This window comes from Mirounga leonina, unplaced genomic scaffold (assembly GCF_011800145.1).
Source record: "Mirounga leonina isolate KUSES-001 unplaced genomic scaffold, KU_Mleo_1.0 Mir_200, whole genome shotgun sequence".
In the NCBI taxonomy this organism is placed as follows: domain Eukaryota; kingdom Metazoa; phylum Chordata; class Mammalia; order Carnivora; family Phocidae; genus Mirounga; species Mirounga leonina.
Genome location: NW_023270503.1, coordinates 27,573,592 through 27,593,588, shown reverse-complemented (window position 1 = coordinate 27,593,588; position 19,997 = coordinate 27,573,592). Strand labels below are relative to the sequence as shown.

Sequence of the window (19,997 nt, the reverse complement as noted above, 5' to 3'; positions counted from 1 at the left end):
CAGATAGGCCCAGGTGATTCACCAGTTTATTAAGTTGTATTAAAATAGTACTTTGATCCCAAATTTGGGGTGGCGGAGGAGGGCGGCTCACCTCCCTCCCAGTTTCCCATGCCTGGTCCTCTGGCAGGTCTTGAGTTCCTTTGCCCAGGCCTGGAATTTGGGAAGCACACCACCCAGGGGTGGTTCATCTGTCACAAGGAGCCAGCCACCAACCGCGGGTAATATTTGAGGAAGAGCTTCTTGACCAGGTCCACAGTGTCACCTTGGGGCTGGCTGGGATACCTCCGTGTGCCGAAGACAAAGGTCTGCTCCAGCCAGAAGGCGTTCTCGTCAAACTGGTGCTGTTGGAAGGGAATGCCTTGGACCAGGCTCACGACCAGCATGTCCACGAAGAGCTCCCAGCGCGGGGTGTAGTAGTCAGCCACCAGCCCCGCCAGCTGCTTGTTGGCGTAGTCCAGGATGTTGCCCTCGGGCCCCCACAGCGTCAGCTGGTAGCGGCTGTTCTGCTCATAGACACGGGCCTCGGCTTCGCTGACGGCGGCCGCCCGGGCCTGCTCCAGCCAGCCGCCCAGCAGGAAGCGGCGGTCACTCGCCAGCACTGTGTCCAGCGCAGGCAGAAGCTCGTAGACCAGGGTGCCTGCCGCCCTGAGCAGGGGAACCAGCTCCTTGTTGAGGTAGGCGGTCCTGGCCTCCCCGTAGTGGAGGCTCACCAGCTCCTGGGCCGCCTGGCGAGTGACGTCCAGCAGGTCGTAGCGGAAGGCGGGGCTCGCGGCCAGGGCGGGAGCGGCCGTCAGCAGCAAGCGCCAGGCCTCGAACACATCGGAGCGGTTGTACCAGACGGTGGTGACCATCCGCAGGGATGGCCTCCTGACCAGGGGGCTGCGATTGTGCCCGCTGCAGGCCTCCCCGGAGCAGTTGTAGACGCTCCTGAGAAGCAGCCTCCACGCGGCCTCTGTACCCTTGTGGGCGACTCCGTACCGACGGGTCGCAAAGCCGGTCACCCAGGCCTCCAAATCGGCCACCGGGTCCTTCCGCCAGCCCAGCTCGGCCATGAGGGCGTAGACCACTTCGTTCTGGCCAATGCCCTCAGGGGCCATGCCCGTGCCCGCCATCGTGGAATTGGGGAAGAGGCGGGCCGCTGCAGGGCCCCGGTTCACGGCCTCCAGGGCCCCGAACAGGCCGTGGTTGCCCCCAAAGTTATGCAGCATGCACCAGATAAAGGGCTGGCCGTGGAAGGAGGCCGTTCGGACGTACATGGGCTGGCTCTCAGCAAACAGGTCCAGAACCAAGAGGCGGCCACGGGGCACCGCCCCCAGCACGGCCCTCACCTGGGCCGGCCCCCAGAACTGGGGCTGGTGCTGGAAGAGCCAGCCTTGGAGTAGCCACACGGCGTCGGGGTCCACTGTGGTTGGCGCAGGGGTAGGGAGACAGAGAAGCGGACTGATGAGAGGAGAGAGGGCAGGGCAACGTTCACCCCACTCTACAGATGAGGAAACGGGGGTCCAGAGAAGTTAAATGACTCTAATCACAGACCGCTCCTTCCTCTGTAACCCCCAACTCACAGGGCACTGCATCACACACCCCCTTCCCATCACCGCCTCCTCCTCCCAGCTGGGAGCTCTAGGGCAGGGTGGGCAAGCTTTATGAAGCATCAAAATTACCCAGAAGGCTGCTTAAAACAGATCCGTAGGGGGGCGCCTGGGTAGCTCAGTCCTTAAGCATCTGCCTTCAGCTCAGGTCATGAACCCAGGGTCCTGGGATCGAGCCCCACATCATGCTCCCCGCTCCGCAGGAAGCCTGCTTCTCCCTCTCCCACTCCCCCTGCTTGTATTCCTGCTCTCACTATCTCTCTGTCAAATAAATAAATAAAATTTAAAAAAACCCAAAAAACAGATCCCTGGGCCCAAGCCCAGGTCGTTCTGATTCAGGAGAATATGCAGACCTGACAGGCTCTGGGACGAGGCTGAGGCCACGGGTCCTGGACCCAAGTGGGTTCCCTTCCTGGCTGACACGGAGGCCTCCCCACCCAGCCACTGCTGACCTGACCCCTCTCTGCCCCTCCTTTGTAACTGGCAGGAAGGAGCACTGGATTCCTTGAGCACCAGGAAGGGCACCCACCAGCTTTGAACACATCCCCTAACCTCTGGCCCGCATTACCTCCCTCGGCTCGGAGGCAGAGGCCAAATGAAATACTTGCAATAGCCAGCACTTAATGGCACTTTCCTCTGGGCCAGGCATCATTCTGCTTATGAGGTAGCCCCAGTAGCCCCATTTTACAGATGAAGCACTGAGGCACTGGGTGGGAGGTAACTTGTTACAAGTCACACAGGCCAGGGTCTGAGCAGGCTGTCTGGCTCCAGAGCTCACCTCCGAACCGCAGTGGGGTTAAGTGAGATGTGTGTGTACAAGTGCTTGGTCAACCGTCAGGTGCTGTCTCTTCCCACCCCACTGACCTCTGCCGCACCCATGTCCCCGAGGGTGAAGGGAGGCTCCCCTTCCCAGCTCCCCCTGGCACCAAACCTGTGATCATGGCCTGGTAGACAGAGGCTGTGGCTGCCGCAAGGTAGGAGGGCTCCGAGGAGGGGGGCTGCATCTCATTGAAAGTGTCGGCCCCATAGATGTGATCCGTGCCAAACTCTTTGGTCAGCTCCCGCAGGAAGAGGCTCCCAATGATAGGGAATAGAGGGTCCTCCGGAGCCAGGAGGAAGGAGCAGGAGTAGGAGCAGTTGAAGTGTCCCCAGCTGCCCAGCTGGGTGACATTGACCTGAGGGAACACCCTAGCAGGGGAGGAGGCGGCAATCCAAACATTTACTGGAGGCTGACACAGTATTCACCACCAGCCTCACTGGCTTATCTGCAGTTTCCAGAACTCATCCCACTCTCTCATGCCTCCGTGCCTTTGCACAGACTGTGCCCCCTGTGGCTGGAGTCCTTTCCTCCTCCCTCTCTGCTTCTGTAGCTGGTTACTCCTCAACATCCTTTGAGTTTCACCTTATCTGTAAAGCTTCTCTCTCCCCCTCCCACCGGCTGAAACAAGCAACACTCATTTTTCAAGATGTGGCCCAGTGCTGCCTCTGCTCTGAGCCCTGGCAAGCCCTGTGACAGTGGTGCGAAGCAGGTGCTCATGGGCATGAAGGAGGTGCTAACCAAGGCTGGGGGCCCCAGCAAGGCTACCCGAAGGAGGGGAGGTCTCAGCTGGGCCTCGAAGAATTTTCCCAGCCACAGGAGAGGAAGGCCAGCAATCAAGCCCAGGCCTCCATCCAGAACTTCAGTTTTTCTTTAAATCACGTCTTGCAGGGAAAAATAAATTCCCTCTCTGAGCCAAGATGGAGGGAAGGAGGGGAACGTTACCTGGTGAGAGCCTTGGGGACGTGCCCTGCAAAGGCAGGCAACACCGGGATCATGCCGAAGGAGCGCATGCGGTCCAGGATCCGATGCTGGGGGAGGGGGGCAGAGTGGAGGGGGAGGTGGTGGGCGTGGCCCTAAGGTGGGAGGCCCTCACCCCCCCTCCCCCCGCCACCGGGGCACACAGAGTCCCCAAGGCCTAGTTAAGAGCCCCGAGGCTAGCCAAATACCACCCTCCTTGGCCCAGGACTATGTAGCACTGTCCAATTCTGCCCCCTTTCCTTCCCCGTCCTTTTACCTGTAGGTAAAGCTGTTTGAGGTGCCAGGAGCGGGGCAGGGGGCCACCCCAGGTGTGCAGGTTGCCCATGCGCCCCCAGGCCAGGAAGGCGGGGCCTGTGAAGTACTCATCGATCTCTGACTGGGTCAGGCCCAAGGCCAGGTACACCTGAGGAGGAGGGTGATCCCCACACATAAATACATTCATCCCCGTTCATTAATTCATTCACTCAACACTTATTCATCTCTTCTCTGTGCTGAGCCCTAGAGTTACTAAGACAAAACGTGACCCTTGCCAGGAGCTCACAGTCCAGGAGAAACAGACCTGTGAACAGGTGAGTTTACTAATCAGTCAGCTCTGCTGCAAGGGTGAGGGGAGGCACCAAGGGGCTCTCCCCCAAACGGGAAAGGGGCCTTAGAAGGCCTCACGGAACAAGGTCACCTAGAATGAGGGGTGAGGCCAGCTCTGCAGGGAGACTAAAGAGCAACCCCCCACCCAGCCCCCAGCAGCAAGAACCCTCAGGGCCCAGGCATGGAAGGGCCCAGGCAGGGCAAAGCCTGAAACTGAGAGGAGCTCCTGAGTGTTGAAAGCAGCAGGTCTCCACCAGATCTGCATCTCAGAAAGGACACTGGTGGAACTTAGGAGCCAGGAGTCCTGTTCAAAGGCTCTTGGGTGGGTGTGTGTGTGGGGGGGAGTCCTTCAAGGAGAGGGGGCAAGAGCCTGCACTGGAGCCATGAATAAGGATGAAGAGGATGAGACAGAATCCATGGAAGCAGCAGCCTGACCAGCTGTGGGGGTGGGAGAGAGGGGAGCCCAACTCCTTAGCGTTTCTAGTGGGGTGCTGGGGTCCAGCCCCCAGGAAGTGCTCCTCTGTGTTCAGCTCAGCACTGGAAGCCTGTTTCCAGAGAGCTGGGGCCATCATGCACACCACAAACACTTCTGAAGTCTTTATTCTGTGTGTCAGACCCTGAGCTGTGGGGAGACAGGAACATGGGGCGGGGTGGGGGGAAACGCACCCGCTGCCAGATGGCCTCCTGGCCACTCCAGGCCAGTGCCAGGTTGATGCCATTCAGTGCCATCCAGTCCAGCTCCCACTCCCAGCGGGCCCAGTCCCACCACACGAAGGAGTAGCTGTGCGTGCACACATTCTGGTAATAGCGGTACCTGCGGGTGGGGTCATGAGCTGCAGCATGTCCCTGGGGGCAGAGGGGACGTCCCCCAACTCTGAGGGTCCCTTGCCCCGGAACAACCCCCCCTCCCCAGATCTAGCCCAGAGGGGAGGGGTTGTGGCCCCTTTACTGCTTCACTCCAGGACCCATCCCAGGTGGCGCTGAGACTCAGTACTGAGGCAGGAGGGAAGAGAGGCTAGGGAGACAAGGCGGCCAAAATAAAGGCATTCTGGTTTTAGACTGACCCTTAACCTAAAAGTCAGCAGGTCATAAAAAGAGTCACAAGATCCCACTCATGGAAAACTACAAGACCCCACTTCCTCCAGCAGTAAAAGCCACAAGGGTTGGACATTCTTAAAATTGCTCCCCATGGGTAATTCCACAACCCAATCACAACCGCAACACAATGGAAAAATTAACCACCCAAAGTAAAGATTAAACCCAAAGTTTAGGGGTGCCAGCGTGGCTCACTCAGTTAAGCGTCTGCCTTTGGCTCAGGTCATAATCTCAGGGTCCTGGGATGGAATCCCTGCATTGCGCTCCCTGCTCAGCGGGGAGTCTGCTTCTCCCTCTGCCCCTCCCCCTGCTCCTGCTCATTCTCTCTCTCAAATAAATAAATAAATAAATAAATAAAATCTTAAAAACACCCAAAGTTAAAAAGTAAGCCTCTCCCTATACGGATAGCTAATCTGAAAAACTTATAAAAAACCCTTCATTAGAGGCAAAGGGGTGTCCTCTTCCTCATCTGGGAGAGATGGCTACTTTGTGAAATAGCACCTTTCTTACTTCTAGACTTAATGAATCTTTCTCCCTTCTCTAAGCAGCTTGCTCTTGAATCCTTCTCCCCAAAAGCCAAGAACCTGCTTATGAGGGGCCTGAGGGCCTCCCATACGGGGCGTCCGCCTGTCCGCATCAATATGGGAGCTTCTGAGGTGCCCCCCGGCTGTACCAGGCAGGTATTTGGGAGAGCACACTGCATTTCCAGTCAACTCTTCGAGAGACCCCTTCTGCACAGTGGTTAAGCGCTGTATGGCAACATAGGTCCCTGTCCTGGAAAGGGGGGGTCCCTCTCCCCACAGCCAATGTGGAGACAGGTGTGTGAACACACCACCTCCCTGCGGTGGGACACGCGCCAGAACCGAGGCTGTGAGGGGGTGGGTGTCATTCCTTGGTGGGCATCTTCCAACAGAAGGTGGAAGGAAAGGAATAGCATTTTCTGGTCCCTAATTATGCACCACAAAGTCTACGCCCGTCACGGTGCAAATCCTCACGACCAACACTGCGCGACAGATGTCATTATTTCCATTTTTCAGTGACCCAGCTGGGGCCCTGAGAGGCTGACTTATTCAAGGACACCCGGCTTTTGGAGGCAGAGCGACCCTAAGCCCAGCGCCCCATCAGTCCCGGCGCAGTAGCTGGCGCGGGGCGGGGCCGGGACTCTGCGAGGCGGGCGCCCGGGGGCGGGAGGCGGCAGGCAGGTGGCGGCCGCGAGCGGCGTGGGACCCGGCGCGCCCCGTACCTGTTGGGCGTGGCCTCGGTCAGCTCCTCCTGCACGGCGGGCAGCGGCTCCGGCAGGCGCAGCTGAGAGCCCGACCAGGCCACGTGGCAGCCGCAGAAGTCGCGCAGGTAGCGGTGCAGTCCCGCGGCGGCGGCCACGCCGGTGGAGCCGAGCACCCGTACCCGCGCCCCCGCGCCGCCGCCGCTCAAGCGATAGGTGTCCAGGCCGGACTCGGCCGCCAGGGCGCGCTCCACCGACACCGAGAAGGCGGCCGCCGGTCCGGGCCCGAGCAACCGGGCCAGCAGCGCCCGCACGGCCGCCGCCTCCCGGGCCTCGTCCCCGGCCGAGCCGCCCGCGGCGGCCAGGAGCAGGAAGCCCAGGACCGCCGCCACAGCGGCTGCCTCCATGTTCCTGCGGTCTCGGGCGGGCTGGGGCCCCGCGGAGCTTCAATTGCGCCTTGACTAGGGGGCGGGGCGGCCCGCGTCCAATCAGCTGCGGGCCTCAGACCACGTGGCACAGAAGGTGGCGCGCCAGCCCGCTCTGGGAAGACCGCGCTTCCGGGTCCCAGACCCCAGCCCCGAGGGTGTCTCCTGACCGCACGTGGTGTGGGAGCGCGTGACCCGTGTCATCAAAAGCCCGGGCTGTGACCGGCTGCCCTTCACAAGCGCCTTCAGGTACTGTTGTACCTGAAGAGCTTTCACATGTAATTCGCTGTCCTCCATCCAGGCAACTGTCCAACAGATATTTTTATTTGGAGTTTTATTTTGTACCAGGCACTGCCACCCTCCTCTAGGGAAAACCTAGAAACCAAATACATAAGCTGAAAGGAATCCGGAGGCCTGGGTGGCTCAGTCGTTTAAGCCTCTGACTCTTGATTTTGGCTCAGGTCATGATCTCAGGGTTGTGAGATCCGGCCCCACATGGGGTTCAGCAGGGAGTCTGCTTGAGCTTCTGTCTCTCCTTCTCCCTCTGCCCCCTCCCCGCTCATGTGCTCTAAATAAATAAATTTACTCCTAAAAAAAAATTGAATACATTCAAAGTCCACCCCCAGCCCCAGCAAAGCTTACAGACGAAACTCACAGGTGTCTGCACTTGGCCCTAACTTTGTTCTTCTAGGTTATGGTGCCCTCCATTCTAAGAAAGTAGACCCCAACTACAAAACATATTCTCTAGTTTGACCACAACCCATATCCCGGATGAGCCCGGGACAGAGCTCCTCAAAGAACCTGCCACCTCCTGTTTTACCTGGCCAAGAGTTGACACCGCCCCATCCCACCACCCCATGGACACAGATGTGACCCTCTCACATCCTTCAAAACCCCTTAAAACAAAAAAACCTTAAAAGACCCAGCCTGACAGAAACTCCGGTGACTTCTCTTGGAATGTCTGGCCCCTCTCCTCCCTTGGACAATAAATTCTGTCCTGCTTGTTGCAATTCTTTGCCCAGGACACTGGCCACCCTAACATAAAGTTGTGATGCTGTGAAGAAATACAAAGTTACCCAGCCTAAGGCTTCCAAAAGGAAGCAACATTTAATATGAATTAAATTGGGATTGACTAGGAAAGAGGGAGGAGAGAGCATTCCCGGCAGATAAAATGTATATATGAAGACTGTGAAAAGGGTAAAGAAAGAGCTGGGCAGATTTGAGGAACTAAAAGTTCAGGAAGTTGGAGAGATGGGTCATGTGAGCATGGACTGGCCGTGGTGGGGCAGGGCGGGCTGGGGGGCAGGTAAGGGCTCTCCATTTGATGCTTAAAGGGTAGCCGAAGTGGGACAGGCAGAGCCCATATCTTCATTGTACATATTGGGAAACTGAGGGCCAGAGAAAGGAAGTGACTTGGACAAGATCAGTAATTAGCAGGAGAACATGTCTAGGACTAGAACCCGGACCTCCTAACTCCCAGACCAGCGTTCTTGCCACCGTTCCCAAATGACGCAACTTTTTAGGCTGTCTGCCTGGGCACGGTGGGGTCAGGTGAAGCTATGTGGTGGCATGAAGTGGTGGGCCCTTCGGGAGGAACACACTTTCTAAGAGGATTCTGGGTCCTTTTGGAGGCATATGTAGCTTTTTCCCGGTTGTCAGGCCTGAGTGAAACTGCTTAGAGAAAGGAGAGGGGTCAGAGGAAGAGTTGCCAGTGCAGAGAATCCAGAGCCTGAACCGAAAGAGAACACAGGAGTCCACCGAGCTTGCCCTGCTCCTCTGCCCCCTGCCCAGCCACAGACACAAACTGCAGTCCCCCTGCCTTGTTCCCAGCTCAGTGAGCAGCTCCTGCGGGAGGTGCAGCCCTGCTCCCAGTCAGTTCCTGGTATCAGAAGGTTCCCACCTTTTCCCAGGGAGCAGCTCCAAGACTAGCCCAGAGAGCTGTGCCCTCCTGGGTCCATAGTCTATAGCCCCTGGGCCTCTCTCCACTCCCCTCCAATTTCTCCTCCAAACAGTCTTTGCTCTAGGTAAGACTTGTCAGACTTTCCTCCCAGGACCATTTTACCAGCGTTTCTGAATCTTATGGCACACGAGGGTTGGGGGAGTTGGGCTGCAGGTTGTCAGGTCAGGGTGCCTCTCTATGGGATCTGGATTCATCTAGAGTGGTGGCGGTTGCTGGCAGCAGCAAAAGATTAGGGACACCTTCCAGGGGGTTGGTAGCACATTCAAGGCCTGAGCTCATGGATGCTGGGCAGGAGCTTCATGGATTACTCCGGACAAGTCACACTGTCTCTGCTCATCTTGCCAACCAGGCTGGGAACTCTTTGAGGACAAGAGGGGGCTGGCTGAAGAAATTAAGGTACATCAAGTGGGTAAAATATCATTCGCTAAAAAAAAAGGATGAGGATTGGGGCGCCTGGGTGGCTCAGTTGGTTAAGCGACTGCCTTCGGCTCAGGTCATGATCCTGGAGTCCCGGGATCAAGTCCCGGGATCGAGTCCCGCTTCGGGCTCCCTGCTCGGCAGGGAGTCTGCTTCTCCCTCTGACCCTCCTCCCTCTCATGCTCTCTGTCTCTCATTCTCTCTCTCTCAGATAAATAAATAAAATCTTTAAAAAAAAAAAAAAAGGATGAGGACGTGTTGTGTTAATGTTCTGCAAACTATATATTTATATTTAAAGATCAAACTAGTGGGTATAGCAATCTCCCATTTGTGGTTTTTATTTATTTATTTATTTATTTGAGAGAGAGAGAGAGAGAGAGAAACAGCATGAGAGGGGATAGGGTCAGAGGGAGAAGCAGGCTCCCCGCCGAGCAGGGAGCCCGATGTGGGACTCGATCCTGGGACGCCGGGATCGTGACCTGAGCCGAAGGCAGTCGCTTAACCAACTGAGCCACCCAGGCGCCCTCCCATTTGTGTTTTTAAACCCCCAAAAAGGCCATGGAAGCAGTGGCTGCCTTGGGTGGAGCACTGGGACTCTCAGGGTGGGAGGGAGGCTTTTATCATAGGGCCTTTTGTACTGTCTGATCATTTTACCATGACACACTTTTTCAGTTAACGTGTGTGGAACAAGGGAGCTGGGCTCTCCATTCTCCATCTGTCTCCTCTTTTGTTTCTAGCCAGCCTGACCTTCTGCCTATGCACCCCAGAATACCTCCAGGGTCACTTACTCCTTTTGGCCTGTCACAGCCTGTAGGATGCCACCCACCTTGCATGTGAGAAGGAATGTGTGGCTCCTTCCTTGTCTCGCCACCAGGGGACAGCCCACACCCGGACATGCCTTGGGTCGGCTGGGGAGCAGGGAGAGCAGGCAGGTCATTGAGAATCTGGGATCTGAGGGGAGCTCCAATGGCCCTTCCACCCAGGGCTCCTAGGGGCAGAAAGAGGTGCAGTCCTACCCAGGCCCCCAGTGAAGGACAGGACAAAGAGTGGGGTCCTGCAAATGCTGATGGACTTGTCTCCTATCTCTGTAACACCAAGCCACCCTCTCCCACACTTGTTCCAGTACCTCAAGGTGGGGCACTCCCTGGATGGGAGCACGGACTCACTCAGCGGAGGTCTGGGGTGCAGGGATTCCATAAGAAGGGGATCATATGGCCCTAGCGGCCTGATGGCAGCGCATCTCTTCTGCTCTCGGAAGACGGGGATCAGGATACATGGCATGTCCCTTAAACACAGGAGCCGTGGATCTATCCTGCTCCCCGCCCATACCCCAGGGCTCCTGGGATTCCCACCCCTCCACGGCTCAGTTCCTGCTCAGTCCATCTTTAGCTGCTGCGCTGGAGGTGGCCCAAGGCCACTAGATCCCCCAAGTTCCGCTTAGTCAATGACCTGCCAGCCCAGGTCTTTTCCGCTGGGCAAGGGAGGAATTTCTCCCTGTGGAAGCCCTAAGTCTCCCACGCCCTGCCCCATTTTATTGATACAGACCATAAAGTTTACTGATTTAAATATTCAATTCAGGGACGCCTGGGTAGCTCAGTTGGTTAAGTGTCTGCCTTCAGCTCAGGTCATGATCCCAGGGTCCTGGGATTGAGCCCCACATTGGGCTCCTTGCTCAGCAGGGAGCCTGCTTCTCCCTCTCCCTCTGTCTGCAGCTCCCCCTGTTTATGCCCTCTTTTTGTCAAATAAATAATCTTAAAAAAATAAATGTTCAATTCAGTGTTCAATGTTTTCTTTTTTTTAGCAAATTCAGAGCTGTGCAACTGTCACTATAATCTAATTTTACATTTTCATCATTCCCCAGAAGAAACCCGGTATCTACTAGCAGTCACTGCTGCCATTTTAATCCAGCCCCAGCCCCAGCCCCAGCCCTATCCAGCAGCCAGTCCTAGGCAACTGCCCATCTACTATCTGTCTCTACGGATCTGCCAATTCTAGACATTTCACATAAATGGAATCACACATTATGTGGTCTTTCATCTGGCTTCTTAGCATAATGCTTTTGAGGCTCATCCATGTTGTAGCATGTGTCAGTACTAGATTCCTCTTCACCGTAGACTAATACCTATCGTATGTACGCGACTGCTTGCTCATCCAGTCACCAGCTAATGGACATCTGGGTTGTTTCCGTTTTGGGGCAATGACCAATACCACAATGCACACCTGTGTACAAGTTTGTATGCATTTTTCCCCATTTTTCTTGGGTAGATATGTAGAAGTTGAATTGCTGACTCACGTTAATTCTATGTTCAACATTTTGAAGACCTGCCAGACTGCTTTCTGAAGGAGCTACACCATTTTCCATCCCCCTCCCCCTTGCAGTTCCAATTCCTCCACATCCTTGTCCACAGTTGTAACTGTCCCTTTATTACTGCCTTTCATGGTGGGTTTGATGTGGCAGATCCTCCTGTAGTTTTGATTTGTATTTCCCTAATGATGCTAAGCATCTTTTCATGGGCTTATTGCTCATTTGTGTTGTGTTTTTTCCCTAAAAATGCCTACTTAAATCCTTTCATTTTTTAAATTAAAAAAATATATTTTTTAACTTTTTTATACCTTTTTTTTAAAGATTTTTATTTATTAGAGAGAGAGCGTACAAGCCAGGGGTAGGGGCAGAGGGATAAGCAGACTCCCCGCTGAGCAAGGAGCCCGACGCCGGGCTTGATCCCAGGACCCTGAGATCGTGACCTGAGCCGAAGGCAGCCACTTAACCGACTGAGGCACTCAGGCACCCCTTAAGATTTTATTTTAAAGTAATCTCTATACCCAACATGGGTCAAACTCATTGCCCCAAGATCAAAAGTCACACACTCTACTGAGCCAGGCACCCCTAATTTTACCTTTTAAATTAAGGTATTTATATAATTATGACTGAATTGTAAAGTTCTTTATATATTCAAGATATATGTCCCATAATTATTAGATATGATTTGCAGTTTCTCCCAGTGTGAGGGTTGTTTGGATTCTGTCCTTTAAAGTACAAAGCCTTGTAAGACTAAGGCCCTTATCTTTGTTTTTAGATTTCATTTTAGAGAGAGAGCGAGCCTGTGCGTATGCAGCAGGGGGAGGGGCAGAGGAAGAGGAAGAGAGGGAGAAGCAGACTCTGTGTTGAGCACAGAGCCCAATGCGGGGCTTGATCTCATGACCTGAGCCGAAATCAAGAGTTGGATGCTCAACTGACTGAGCCACCCAGGCGGCCCTAATCTTTTATTTATTTATTTTTCTAAGATTTATTTATTTAAGAGAGAGAGAAAGAGGTGGGGGTGGGGTAGAGGGAGAGGGAGAGAAACTCAAGGAGGCTCTGCGCTGAGTGCTGTGCCTGAGATCAGGACCTGAACTGAAACCAACAGTCGGACGCTTAACCCACTGTGCCACCCAGGTGCCCCTCTTTAATCTTTTTATCGCTTTGCTTTTGGTGTTGTATCTAAAAATCATCACCTAACCCAAGCTCGCGAAGACATTCTTCTATAATTTCCCCTAGGAATTTTAGTTTTTAGCTTTTACATTTAGGTCTACGACCCATTTTGAGTTAATTTTTATAATACAGTGTGGGGGCTGCAGTCCAAATTTGTTCTTTCGCACGTGGATACCCAGTTGTGTAAATACTACTTGTTGAAGACTGTTCTTTCCATGCTGGATTGTCTTGGCCCCTTTGTGGAAGCTCAATCTTCCACAAAGTAAATCTATTTACTTCTGGACTCTCAACTCTATTCCACTGAGTCCAAATATCTATTCCTTATTAAGTCTCCCTTTTGAGTCAGTAACAGAGCAGAGGTTAAAGAGCTCCTCCACCTTAAGTCCCATCCTGGACTGCTCACGCGTGGAGCCAGGTGGGGGTGCCGCACTCAAGGGCCTGTTCCAGGGCAAGTGGCCTGTCGGGGAGGAGAGGGCTCAAGGATAAGGAACATGAAACAGGGGGGTTCCTGCCCCCCTCACCCCTCCTGGAGCAGCAGCTGTCAGCCCGCCGCTCCTATTCCTGCACAGCCCCTGTCCTGGAGGTCCCAGGAGGAATGGAGAGGGAGGGCATGGAGGAAGAATGTGGGTGCCTTACATGGCAGTCAGGAGGGAGACGGCACCCTCCCTGCCCGCCCCGCCTGCTGGCTCCTCGGCCGCCTGCCTACCTCAGCACCTCACATTCTCCCGCTGCCCTGTGGAACCCCACGCAGAGCCTCTATTTACACCAAGGCCAAGGGCATCAGGGCTCAAAATATCCAGGCTCCTGAGTCCTGGAAAGCACACTTGGAGAAGAGGGAGAGGCGGATGGGCAGATGCCCAGGCCCCCTCGTGCCCTGCCGTCTCGGTGGGTAGGGTGGGAAAGGAAGAGGAGGAGGGGTCCCCAGGTCCCCTCCCCACCGGAGGCAGTATCTGAGAAGCTGCTGGGCTTGAGGGAGGGGAAGGCGCCCAGGAAACTTGAGAGGTGAGAATTTCACACACTGCCGGCTGCAGCTGTGGCCTGATCACAGGAAAGCAGACGTGCTGGAGGAGGGGCAGGGGCCTGCGACACAGGGGCTGTGGGCACAAGGACAGGCAGCCTCCCTGGTAGGGTCAAGCACACTTTATTCAGCACAGGAATGTGTGAACACAAGGGCCTTGGGCAGGGTTCCTGACAAAGAGCTCTGCTTCAAACCCTGCTGTACCCAGAGCAAAGTCATCATGTAAACCACCGGGCCCAGAGGGGAGGGGGCGCAGCACAGGGTCACACTGGCCAGCATACGGGGAAGCTGGGGTGGGTGGCCCATGCCCAGGAGAGTCGTGAGCAGCTCTAAGTAACTCACTCAGAAGAGCCAGGGTGGGAGGAGGGCAGGGGCCTGGCCCATTCGGGGGATTATCTCCACCACTGGGGGCCCCAGGGTTCAATTTAGCTGAAGCAGCCAGGGCTGCTGTGTCAACACATGATTCAAAGGCCCTAAAAGCCATAGCCCTGGGGTGACAGGAGAGGTGGCCCGTGGGGGTGGGGGTGGGGGTGCAGCTCTCACAACCAGCACACTGTAGCCCTGGCCATTGCCTCCAATCCGCAAAATGTAAATGGCACCAGCCTTCGCTGCCCAGGACCCCACTCCCTTGACTGGGGTCCCCAGTGGAAGTGGGGAGGGGCACGGGAGGGCAGAGAAGGCAGGTCTGCAGGCAGAACCACCTGGATGACTACGGTCCTGCCCTCAAGACTCATGATTGGGGGTAGGGGAAGGTCTTGGGGTCTGCACCAGGCAAGAGCAACGGTTTGAACCCTCTGCCCAGAGAGCGTGCTTGTGGCAGGGCCCACAGCTTGGCCTGAGAAGCCTCCGACCAGAGGAGGCAGCCCAGGACCTCTCTGCTCGGGTCACTCCCGGCTGTGCTGTTATGCTGGGTACACACAGGGGCAGGGGGAAGGAGGGGATTCTGGGAGGGAGGAGGAGAGGGCGTGGTTAGGGAGGTGGTGCTGGGCACCCTGGGACCCTTGGGAGTGACAGGGAGAAGCGGCGCACGACGGCACAGCTGGGTCCAGCTGAATTCCTGATTAACAACTGTTCTGAAGACCAGAGGGGATGGGCAGAGGACAGACATGCCACCTTCCTGGAACTACCCCTGCTAACCCAAGAATGGGGCATGTTAAAGAGCACCCCTGCCCCCAACCAGTAACTAGAGTGGCAGGAAAAGGGGGCTCAAAGTCTGGGTGTGGATGGTGACAGCACTCCTTCCGTGGGCTTTGGGCTCAAATGTAAAATGCACAAACTTTTTCATCACCGGGGGACAGAGAAGGGGCTGTCTCTGGCTGGACGGAGGCTGGGAGGGCAAGGCCGGGGCCTAGTGGGTGTAAGTGACAGCCAGAGCCCGGCTTCTCTCTACACTACACACGAAGGTGGCTGTGGCAGGGGACTCAGGGAGGGACGGATCTATCTAAATGACTCACAGGCAGCTGGGGGAGGGGTGGCTGGGATGACACAAACGCCCCGATATCCAGGGACCACAACCAACAGGCAAGAGGAGCACAGGTAACCACTGTGCAAGGAGTGGGGAGGGCAGCCTGCCGGCACACAGCCCCACGATGGGCTCACTCGTCAAACTTCCCTTCCCGAATGTGCTCGAAGGAGAAGGGCAGGAACTTGAAACCGGTTCCGCTGTAGAATTTATTCTGGAACTCCACCCTGGGGAAAGGGAAAAGGAGTGTCATCATTCCACAGAATCCTTTTGGGATTTCACAGTGGGCTAGAAAGATGCTCTGACTCTCCTCCCCAAGGCCTCGCTTTCCTAGCTGAGCTTGGGAAAGCAGCTTGGCCTTCTGCCACCCACCCACCCACCCAGCCCAGAGCTTGGCCTAGTTCCCATAGCGCACACAAGCCCTGCTTCTGAAGGCAAGAGTGCCGCATAGCTCCTCCCTGGTTTGTCCTCAGTTCCTGCTCCTTTCTGCTGAGCACAGTGTGTTTATGCAAAACTCTTTGTCTAGCCACGTGCAAAAGAAGTGCCCTTGGTTTGAGTCTCTAAGGGCAATGTAGAGACTATCCACTGGACTCCCGCCGGGGCTCAGGGGCTTGAGGCCCAACTCTCAGGGAAGCCCCTGGGCAGCAGCGAGCTCAGCGCCAGGGACTCTGGCAAGTGCCCTTGTTTTCTAGTTTGTTTCTTTTCCTTGCAGGAGGAAGGAGAAGGGAGGGTTTTGAGTAAACACTGGAGGCTTTGGGGAGGAAATTCCCAGGAAAGGGGCATGGGGGGGAGGAGGAGTCTTCTCCAAGTAATGGCAAAAATATTCTCCAACTACAAAAACATCTGAGAACGAATTCTTCTCTCAGGGGCTGAAAGGAAAAGCAGAGCTTCACCTCCCTTCCCAGGCAGCCCAGCATCCACCGCTGAAGGTCTCCCTGGGGCCCTTTCCAACTCTGAGGGGCAGGAAGACAGCACTCCTGGAAGCAGAGCTGGGCTGCAGGCTACACTTCCCCCTGCATACTCCCTGGATGGCTGCCCAGCAACCAAACCACCACCAAATATGGGCAGAAAAATGCATGATTCAGAGAATAAAAAAGCCAAGGAGAGCTGCCCTGAGGAATGGTTTCCACTCAGCGCTGAGTGACCCTGGGGACGCCAGAAGGACAGAAGGACAGGCGGGGCTCGGAGCTGGGGCCCGCTGCAGGCAATGGTGCTCATGCAGGGCATGGTGGAAGGACTGTCTGCTTCGGGGGTCAGTCTGTGGTGGCCCTCAGAGGTCCTCAGAGGCCCCGTCAGCCCTGGGGTGCTGGCTGAGGACACTGCAGAGCTGCCGGCTCCACTCCCTGAGGAGAAGAGGTGAACAGAATTTTCTGCGTGGGCGTAAGAACAGGCGGCCTTCTCCTCCCAGCCCCACATTCCAGGGGCTGGGCCAAGGTCCCAAAGCCTCCCAGACTCTGGAGGGGTCCCTGGGCCAAGGGAAAATAGGACCTGGGGGAAGGGGCTTCAAACTGAAGTCAGTCACAGGATTCCTGGCAAAAGCAATTTCAACCCGGGATCTGGACTCATTCACACATCCCAACCCCAAGAAGTCCTAGAAGCTACAGCTATTCAGGCCTCCGTTGGGGGAATTAGGTGGGGATGGGGTGGGTTCCTGCCTCTCACCCACTGCTGTCTGGTCCTTCACGTTGAGTAGGCTGTTTGCATATGGCAAGCGCATTTCTGAACAACTGGAAAGAGACCGACACATCCCGTTTGCATTCAACAACATTTATCGAGATGGTGGGCAGGTCATCTTAGGGTCTACTCGGGGTCCAGAACTCTGAGCCCCTGGCTGGCTAATCACACAAACAATTCGAATTCCAAACTGGATGAATGGACTAGAAGCTTCAGAAGTTTTCAGATGCCCGTGGGATCACCATCCTTCTCTTGGCATTCCTCTGTGTGCCTCATCTACCCAGGGGGCCCAGCGGGAAGGAAGGGCTACACGTGTCTGGGATGCAGGTGCATAAATTCTGCCAAGTGAGCCCATGGGCGGTCCCTCTGACACATGGCCTGATACCACCTCTACCACCAGCCACTGCCTGTGGTTAGACTTAGGGTGGCCACCACCACGGACACCTCAGGCAGCTCATGGTCAGCCTGACTTCATGCCCCTTCTCGGCCTCACTTACCCCAACCTCCCGGAACAAAGCTGGAAAGCAATCTCCCTATCGGACTGCCCAACCACCCCTCCCTCCCAAGCAGGGAAATGTGTACTTCCTGAGAAAGTACAAACACGAAGTTCTTTGCGCCAGGGCCCTGCTGGGTCCTCTTATTTTAGGAGCCTGCTACACCACCCAGGGAGCCTCCAGGGCTCCGCCGTGCCCCAAGCCACCTCTAGAATTCTACGGTTGTGAGGAGGGTGTCAGGAAATCGGATGGGTTTCTCGGACACCCCTTCCCTTCCAGCTGCGGTACTGGCAAAGGCCACCCAGTGACCCCGAAGGATAAGTGGGAGTCCCAGAGCACTCACCACTGCTACCTAATAGGAAACCTTATTTCCTTGAGTGAGGGAAGGGTCTCCTCCCTTTCCTAGCGGGGGTGTGAGTGAGAAGAGGCAGTTTTAGGAAGATGATCCTAGACCGAGCTGCTTCTCTGGCCCTTTCTGCCGCTCTCTGAGCAGTCCAGGGCCTGGAACACACATCTGTCTAATGGCCCACATGTCAGGGCAATGACGGCAGCCAGGAACCACACCTGAGGTGTGCTTTCTTCCGGGCCAGCCGTTCCCGCACCCGTCCTGTGGTAACCTGCTGCGGCGCCACTCCATTCCTTATGACAATATGGTCCCCCCTTCCTTTGGCCCTCGACCAAGGGAGTTGGGAGTTTGTGAGTGTGCAAGTGTGCACATCGACACGTATGTGGGATCTGCTAAGAAGGGATTTAGTTCCTGAAAGTGGGCCAGGGGGCAACAGTCTTTCTACTAAAGTCAGTTTGGTGTCCACAAACTGACAAATCCTATCCCTGCCTTTGCCTTTCCTGAGGAAGAAAAGACAGCTAATTACAGTAGGCAAAAATAGATAGACACGTAACACAGAAGGAGATGAAATCAGCAAGTTGGGACAGTAACCTGTTCACTCTTGTTTTCAAATATATCACCCACCTCCTTTAGGACCCCACACGAATCTCAGACTAGTGGTTTATGTTTGTTACCAAAGCAGACATTGTGGTTCTTGTCCCCACTGAAGACATCCAGAACTTTTATAATGCGGCAGCCCTTGCATCAGGATCAGGAAACCCCAGCTGACAGCCAGGGGTAAAGTGACAGGTATGAGGACGCCCAGGCTGGACCCCAGGAAAAATAGCAGCAATGTCCCGCAGCCATTTTCGGCAGGACCAGCTGTCCCCAGCCTCACAAGGGGGCCATAACTCAGAATTCCTGCAGACCTGGGGGACAAGAAGGCCCAGGAATCCCTGCAGTGCATCCATATTCGGCCAGGAGGGGGAGCACGAGCACCCGTTTCATTCACCCCCTTTCAGTAAGGGCGAGGCTCCAAACGTGCCTCCAACAATGGATTCTGAAAGCCGAACAGTTTCGTGTTTCTCTTCTCCGTAATACCTCTACTACCCTAACCAACCAACCCACAGGTTTGTCTGACGAGCCCATTCCTTGAAAATTACGGGCATTCAGATGTGCTTCCTCCAGGGGGTCTCCCCTCTCTAAACACTAAAAGCAGTTTCTTTACAAGGGACCATGGCCAAGATGCCCTCTCCACAGGGCAGCCCACTTCTAAGCAGGGTGGCTGCGATGTGCACTTGAACACAGTTATGATGAGCCGGGGCACTGTGACAGGCACCTGGTACGCACATTATTTCCTATTCATCACCACAACCACGTTACGTGGATACCATCCTCTCTTCACCTGAGAGAAAGTAAGGTTCAGTGAGGTAAGTGCTCTCCTCTGGGGGTCACCCAGCCAGTGACAGCAGAGATGGAATTTGAACCCAGGTGGGCCTAATTCTGAAGCCTGTTCTCTTGCCGCTCATCAGGTCCTTGGGCTCATTCACGGGGCCGTGGGAAGACACCTTCATTTGAAGGCCACAGGTAAGCCTGAGGGGGACATAATCCTTCTGGCCACAACAAAACATGGCCTCCCAGGCTGCCTCTGCTCACTCTGGAGATTAGGCCCAGGCTCCAGCGACCTTCCTCACCCTGTGTAAGCCTGGCTCCCTGCTCTGACAGTTCTGACCCAGCACCGTGACTGCTCCCCGGCCCGCCCAGGGAGGAGGCTACAGGCTCCCCACTTGGGTTGGGATTCAGGTGGGGTAGTAACTGGCCCCTCCAGCACAGGGCGCAGGAAGACAGAGAAGTGACTAGGGAAGGAAGGAAGAAACAGTGAGTCACCAGAGGCTGGTCACACAGACATTGCCTCATACCAAGTGGCTGAGGAAGTGTGCTGGGGAGAGAGTATGCTGATAAGCTGAGAACAGGGTGGCGTGCCAGCAGTCTGAGCCACACAGCGCTCCTAACCTCCTGGCTGGACAGTAGATAAACAACAGCTGGGTGGGGAGGAGGGCAGCAAGGAGGAGGAAGCCAGCCAGAGGACGGGTTATTTTAAAGGAGCTTTTGAGGGAAGAATAAGTCCCAGTTGCGCCCCGCCCTTCCGTGCCTCACATTCCCCTCTGTCCATAACAGAGGAATCTTTGAGGGGGCTCAGCATAACCAAGTCAGGAGGAAAACCAAAGATAAGGGGAATGGGGCAGAGGATCCTTGGGTTCAGGTTTAGAAAACGGATGTAACGAGACATTCTACACACACTCTGATCTTGAGATCATCAGCACCACAGACCATCTCGTCTAGGAATTCCTAAGGTAGGGTCAGTGAGTTTGTGGCCGCCCTAAATGGGTAAAACTATTGGGGGGGATGTTTCTCTAGGGAGAGGGCCCAGAGCTTCCAGGGCCACTGGGGTTTGAGACCC

At 55.4% G+C, this 19,997-nt stretch overlaps 2 protein-coding genes across 5 annotated transcripts in view; both read right to left on the bottom strand.

The window, feature by feature from the left end:
- Nucleotides 1–12: 12 nt before the first annotated feature.
- On the bottom strand, nt 13–6,737 carry NAGLU (N-acetyl-alpha-glucosaminidase). 2 transcript variants are annotated; one of them, XM_035027147.1, is made up of 6 exons: nt 6,311–6,737; nt 4,639–4,786; nt 3,644–3,790; nt 3,352–3,437; nt 2,521–2,777; nt 13–1,480 (listed from the first exon to the last, which is right to left on the bottom strand). In XM_035027147.1, exons 1-6 carry the CDS (start codon nt 6,694–6,696, stop codon nt 192–194), a joined length of 2,313 nt encoding a protein of 770 aa, XP_034883038.1. In that variant the 5' UTR covers nt 6,697–6,737; the 3' UTR covers nt 13–191. The 2 variants fall into 2 exon arrangements, with proteins under 2 accessions (XP_034883038.1, XP_034883039.1); XM_035027148.1 differs by having other exon boundaries at nt 13–1,402; nt 6,311–6,735.
- Nucleotides 6,738–13,688: 6,951 nt separating this feature from the next.
- The window catches only part of ATP6V0A1 (ATPase H+ transporting V0 subunit a1), a 62,574-nt gene continuing 56,265 nt past the window's right edge, over nt 13,689–19,997 (bottom strand). For 2 of the 3 annotated variants that reach the window (XM_035027146.1, XM_035027144.1), the window contains one exon: nt 13,689–15,270. In XM_035027146.1, the coding sequence (XP_034883037.1) occupies nt 15,177–15,270 (94 nt within the window). In that variant the 3' untranslated portion in view covers nt 13,689–15,176. The remainder of the gene's footprint in view (nt 15,271–19,997) is intronic. The other variant, XM_035027145.1, reaches the window with a different exon arrangement.

Excerpts from the sequence above, each read along its gene's own strand:
- NAGLU (XM_035027147.1), bottom strand. The coding sequence starts at position 6,696 with ATGGAGGCAGCCGCTGTGGCGGCGGTCCTGGGCTTCCTGCTCCTGGCC. Across the intron at positions 3,791-4,638 it reads AGGAGGCCATCTGGCAGCGG|GTGTACCTGGCCTTGGGCCT; the intron begins GTGCGTTTCCCC and ends CCTCCTCCTCAG. Across the intron at positions 3,438-3,643 it reads TCAAACAGCTTTACCTACAG|CATCGGATCCTGGACCGCAT; the intron begins GTAAAAGGACGG and ends CCCCTCCCCCAG.